The 6473-nt window shown below is 41.8% G+C and overlaps 1 protein-coding gene across 1 annotated transcript; it reads left to right on the plus strand.

Annotated features, from left to right (window-relative positions):
- Window positions 1-2063: 2063 nt before the first annotated feature.
- Window positions 2064-5031, plus strand: LOC138786550 (uncharacterized). Its single transcript, XM_069963532.1, has 7 exons — window positions 2064-2199; window positions 2291-2365; window positions 2418-2555; window positions 3527-3547; window positions 3885-3968; window positions 4170-4377; window positions 4799-5031. Exons 1-7 carry the CDS (start codon window positions 2064-2066, stop codon window positions 4854-4856), a joined length of 720 nt encoding a protein of 239 aa, XP_069819633.1. The 3' UTR covers window positions 4857-5031.
- Window positions 5032-6473: the final 1442 nt, after the last annotated feature.

A 6473-nucleotide genomic window follows, 5' to 3' on the forward strand; every position in this document is an offset into this window, starting at 1 on the left:
GATTTCTACACGGTTTATGCATATTTCCAGACATAAACTATGATAACTTAGTCCATCAGGCCAGCGGGGATTAGATCTAGCATACGCCACAAAAAATTAAGAATCTGCACCTTTTTTTGTGGTGTACGCTAGGGGTGCATTTTTAAAGGGGTTATCCAGCGCTACAAAAACATGGCCACTTTCCCCCTTCTGTTGTCTCTAGATTGGGTGGTGTTTTGAAACTCAGTTCCATTGAAGTAAATGGAGCTTTATTGCAAACCGCACCTGAACTGGAGACAAGAGTAGGGGGAAAAGTGGCCATGTTTTTGTAGCGCTGGATAACCCCTTTAATAAATGTGCCGATTTGTATATTCCTTAGTAGAGAGAGATCACCTACTTAGTTGTCACCTTCTGTAAGCCAGACTGGAGAGATGCTTAAATCGGAACAGTACAACACTACCCTGCAACACTACTGAAGCCTTCAGCAGCAATGTATGACTGGACACAATTTCCAAACTACACCTTTGGAAGGAATGAGACAATAAAGCATCCCCTTAAGGAGCCACAAAGTTTTCATGTACCATAGAAGAATTGGATACCATTATACAAACAAGTTTGTGTGGGTTATCTGAGGAATAAATCAGAAATTCTGGTTGCATGTCCCACATTTTTGGCCCGGTGCTCTGGGTGCCTCTGTAACCACTAACCACCATACAAATATAGGAGGAAAATACCCATATCTGCTCTACTAGTTACAGTAAAATATTTGCTTCTGACCCCATTCCACCTCCAAAACAACCCTTACATTGTGCCTGTGCAGGGAAGACGTCCATTTTTGAACTGCTTACCTACAGTAGGGGCACCTAACAAAAGCCACAAAGATATGAAAAAAAACATTATAAGGACACAGGAAACATAGAGAGGAGGAGATAGGAGTGCTTGGAGACACAGGCAGAGAGAGACAGCTTAGAGACAGAAATCAGGGCATAAAGTGGGGAAGATAAGAATTCCAGAAAATCACATTGTATTATTTTTTAAATAATTGTTACGCATTTTATTGAAAGAATTAAGTATTTGACCACCTACCAAATAACAATATAAAAATACAAATGGCTGAGTATGCTGTAAGCCGGTATCACAGGTGAAGGATTTCTTCCAGTGTCCTACAGCTGGGATTGTCTCACACACCTAACCGTACTAACTACAGGCCTGATGTTGGTCTTAGAAAATTTGGTGTGCACGCTTACTGACCCGCGTCTCTTTTAGATAGATGGCCTGTCACAGTTACTGAGTGGGGGGCCCCTCCTGACAAAGATCTGTACCAAAGTTGGCTGTTGCTTCTCTTCACAACTGGATTTAACACTATGATGTCTCAGTGGATCTCTCCTCTCTCAATGGGACCCAGTTACAGACCAGTATAGCTGCTCTCTACAGCAGTTGGGGAATCCCAGAAGAAGGATACTTCATGTGGATAGCATCGGGTCTCCCAGTCTGCATCTACTACAGCCAGCCCTCTCATCAAAATGGCTGCTCCAGACTTCCCTCAGCTCCTCTTTCTTCTTCCCTGATGTCACATCTTCAAACTGTCAGGTTTGTCTCCCTTGAAAACAACACAGCCTTAACAACACAGGCTGTGTACTGTAAAACAGCGACATCTTGTGGCCAAATGCAGAATGTCAGTTTAAAACCATATATCATACATATTATATATACAGTTATATCTGTTGTTTCACCATCTCACAAGCTGGCAGAAATGGCATAGAACTTTTTTTTTTTTTTTTTTTAAATATCAAAATATAAAATATTCACATATTTTAAACCATAATGTCCTGCTGTGAAGTTCTTTTTTAATTTACTGTACCATAAGACAGTGGGTAAGGCTGTAGAATGTGTCAGTTCTAGTCTCCTCTTTGTAGGGTATAGTTCTGACTCTTTGGCGACCAGTGGCTACTGGAAGCTGTTATTTTATCTGATTTCAATTGATTTACTATTATACAATGATGATGTGGCACTTAGCAATAACATCGATGCTGGTAGCCCATTGTCTATGTTGCATCCCATGCGACAAACATGGGAAGGAGGCAATGGATGAATTCACCAACCTCATCCAAGACCAACAGCTGGAGGAAACCCTGAAGGGTAATACCACCATTAAGCAGATGGCCAATGCTGCTCAAAACCAGCTGCTGGAATATCTAGAAAAGGAAGTCCAGATAATGGGTAAATGATTTTCTTACATTTATTATAATATCTGTGCAAAAATTCAAAAAAGAGATTCATGAAAAGAACTAATTTTATTTTTTTTTCCCAGATAAATTTGCCATAGCGGACATTGTGTCTGAATACAAGCAGACATTAAAGATCATCGGGGAAACGGAATTTAAAGGTAAATTCAGAATTTTCAATGTAGATTAACAGAATGTGACGTAAATAAGCAGAAATGAAATGGAGAAGAGACTTATATCTGCCATTATCTGTCTTCGTATATTCCAGGGGTCCAGCTGGTCACAAGATCCAGTTCCAACTCCAAATACTACATGAACGGATTAAGGATATTGTTGAGGAGGCGGAGAGAAGTAAGTGAACCATTTCTTCATGTCTATACAGAATCAGCATTGTTATTAGATACACAGCATCACCTGGATGTTATATCTAATACCGATACTTATTCTGGCTTTTATTGATGTAAACCTGTTGTAGCAGAGCCACTTATTCTAGCCGCTCCCAGCTCGGAATGTAGAATGTTGGCAGGTGGATAGGATATGGTTGCTATGGCAACAAGGCCAGGGCAGTTGGGCAGTTAAGATCAATGCTAATGATAACGTAATACATTACATGTACCTGCAATGCTACAAAAAACCATGGAGAACACTGAGATTATGAGGAGTTGAAATTCAGCTCCTTGCTATATGGGTTTCTGCTACCAGATGTATTGCACAGCTGCACTGACTTTGCTTTTACATAAAAAAAAAAAGTTGCATCCATTGTCTTAATTTTACTAAAAGACATATAAGGGCAAATAGCATCTACTGTGTGTTGGGAGCTTTGCTGACATATAAAGCACTTATAGAACCCCAAAACTGGTATGACCCAAAATACTGCATGAACCCATAGATTAATTTAACGTTCAAAAAAGAAATGTAAATGTTTCAAGCTAAAAGAAAAAAAAAAAAAAAAGAACGTTTATTGGTATGGATTCTTGCCCAAAATCCACACCAAATTGCAGCTATACTTTGCCATAGAAACTGCAGAAAATAAAACAGCCAAATACTGTATGAGAATATAGAGAATATAGATCTAGGGTAATATGCATGTATACCATATCATATTTAGGCTTTGTTACCACTTCAGGAACAAATCAGGCAAAGGCGGCCATGCTGTTATATAGACAACTTATAATAAAGATCATGATCCTTGTTAGTGGCTGTATATATATATAATAAACCGGCTGCCCTCGTCCAATATGTTCCCAAAGTGGAAACATAGCCTCAGTGTGTCACTCATATGCTGTTTTTTTTTACTAACAATTTGCATTTCTATATTTTAGGGAGTTGCTCAAACAACCAAGGTGAGTGCAATGAGTGCAATGTCATGTGCTAAATACAATGCAGTCCACATTCCAATTTCTTCTACAGACAAAGTGCCGCCCCCCCCCTCTCATCCCCCCGCTGTGCCAGCATCTCTGTCCAGTCTTCTCCCCCCTGACACCATTCCCTGCCGCCTACAACAATCTGCTCATCCCCCGCTGCCCCAGCATCCCTGTCCAGTCCTCTCCCCCCGGACACCATCCCCGCCACCTGCAGGAATTCACCCCCTCGACACCATCCCCCGCTGCCCACAGCAATCAGGCCCACATGCTTTACCATCACTGTAACTAAATGTGTAAAACAATTGCTTTTCCCCAGATTCCCTTGTGCTGACCTACACTCGCTGCGAGACCTGTGAGAAGGAGAAGGTCACATGTGTGGAGGGCTATCCAAGTACCCAAGGTATGATTAATAGGAAGATTTCATCATACACTAGTTGATAGTAATATGCAAGCACTTGTTGATTTGTTTTTCTACCTATGTTGCCTGTATATTTGTCAATGCTTTTTATTGTTGTGAAATTCGTTTATGACTTAGGAATTTTTAAATTGTTTTCTTGATGGTTTCTACTACTCAAACTGTCTTTTTTTTTTTTTTTTTTAGTTAGAGAAGAAGGATCGGGAGACGTGAGTGGAGTGACTGAAAATAATCCACTTCCTACACTTCCGGCTGATCTTGAGCTCCCTGTGACTGTGTCAAAGCCGCCAGCACCAAAAGTCACCCAACATCATCATCATGGAAATAACAAGATCTTTCTTGCAATATGTGGAGCTGTAGCCATCACCATGATTGTCATGTCTGCTGTAATATGGTAGGTAACACTTACACTGTCAGAAAAAAATAACAGGTAAGGCCCCCTTCACACTTCATAGAAATCTATCTAGATTTCTTACCAGAAAATCCGGATAAATTTTCCAACCTGATTTGTGTATTATGCCATTTTCAGAGCAGATTCTATATAGTGTCTGTTCACACTGGAGGATGTGTTTTCTCTTGATCTGGCAGACATAGATCTGTTATGGGTCAATCATAATCACAAGTCTTGATGTCAGTGTGATGGAGGATTATTATTTATTACAATTATATTGCAAATACTATCAATAGGATCAGTCCTCATATGTAGCACATAACCTAAACCACATGGCGTGGAGGACATCTGATCACATGTTTAAGATCATTTTCATCTCATTTGTAGACAGCAAATAACTGGTGTTCATTTTTATCTCTTTCAGTTTTATCATGTGGTGGTGGAAAAATAAGAAAGCCGAACAGGGAGAAGACATGGTGTAACAACACAGACAATAAGAACAAAAGATCAACAACAAACCGAAAAAAAAAACCTTGAAAAAACTTTTTCCTTTACCCTACAGCCTTGAAAAAAAAACTTCCTTCCCTTTACCGTTTACCTTTAAAAAATACTTCTTTCCCTTTACCCAATCCACCAAAAAAAATTCCTATACCTGATTTCCCCCCCTTCCCAAAAAAATAAAACCCAAACTTATCCTCATGTCATCCTCTTGTTTTCGTTTGTCATAATCCTATCTGTACACTTTGAAATTTGTGTCCTTGGAGCAAATTGATTCATTAGTTTGTGGGAAAAGATTCTGTATAACTTTTTTTTGTTCATCCCCTTCATGTCAGCCATACGGCTATATACGTTACTACTGCCGATGCCCTGTGCAGCAAAAACGTGTATAAATGTTTCTGCCATAAAAGAGGTTTTAATGTGTGCAGGGCTGCTTCATTGTTTCTAGTAATGCTCCTGGCCGATAATTGGCTTATGTAAAAGTCCTTTTACTTCTTTGTGTTCCAATCAGCAGTCAGGTCATAGAGACTGCCCCAGTATGTATGTAATAGCATAGCAGTGATCAGTATATGCACTCAGGGCCGGTGTTAGGGAAGGGGGGCAAACAGGGCAATTGCCCAGGGCCCCCATCCCCAAGGGGCCCCCTGCAGCTTCAGGGTCAGCCTGTCCTCATAAACCTTGCTCCAGCTTGCTGCTGGATGAGGACCTCAGCTCCGGAGTTAGCAGCTGCACTTGTGACATGTCGGGACGGCAGGGAGGGAAGACGTGTGTGCAGACGCTGTGCAGCTACCTGAATACTTCCTGTCCCGGTTATCAGGCTTATTTGTCAGCCCCCCTGCACCCAGCTCCTTCATGAAGTGTGAGTAGAGTTATGTATAAGGTGTGTGTGTGTGTGTGTGTGTGTGTATCTTTATCTGTGTATGCAATGTGAACATTGTGTTATGTATGTGTGTTTATTGTGTGCAATGTGTTATACCCGTGTGGTATGAGTCTATACATGTGTGTGGCTGTATATATATATATACTCTCCATTAGTGCTATACCTGTATTGTTCTAAATACTGCCCCCAGCCGGTTACCCCAGGCTCAGGAGCCCAATTGCAATTACCCTTGCCGATTATGCATAACACCCAAATACTCCCGGGACACCACCCTGCCAGGAGCCCAAAATCCTCCAAGTAACCCGATGATCCATTAACTAAAAAGGGGTGCACCACTCCTCATGTACCCCTTTTCCATCCATTTTAGCAAACCCCAAGGACCCCCTACCCCGCCACACTGCCGTGACAAACAAAAAACGACCCCCCCCCCCCCCGGCCCCATCCCCCAGGTCAACCCAACCAAAACGTACCAAAATATATAGGGAGGGTGGGTGGGACTCTTACACTGCTCCCTCACGTGTGCTGCTTCCTGTTGCTGTAGGAGCCTTATAACACCTCCCCTCCCCACCAACTCCACCCCTAGCAGCTCCCGCCCTAGCCGAACCTTTCACCTTAACCCACTATGTGCCATTTTCCCTGTCATGCCGGCCTTCCTTAAACTGCGTTACGTCTGGCCTTTACTTGACATGGGAAAAATAATCCCGCCGTGGCCCCACTTATC

Source organism: Dendropsophus ebraccatus, chromosome 3, assembly GCF_027789765.1.
Source record: "Dendropsophus ebraccatus isolate aDenEbr1 chromosome 3, aDenEbr1.pat, whole genome shotgun sequence".
Taxonomy (NCBI): domain Eukaryota; kingdom Metazoa; phylum Chordata; class Amphibia; order Anura; family Hylidae; genus Dendropsophus; species Dendropsophus ebraccatus.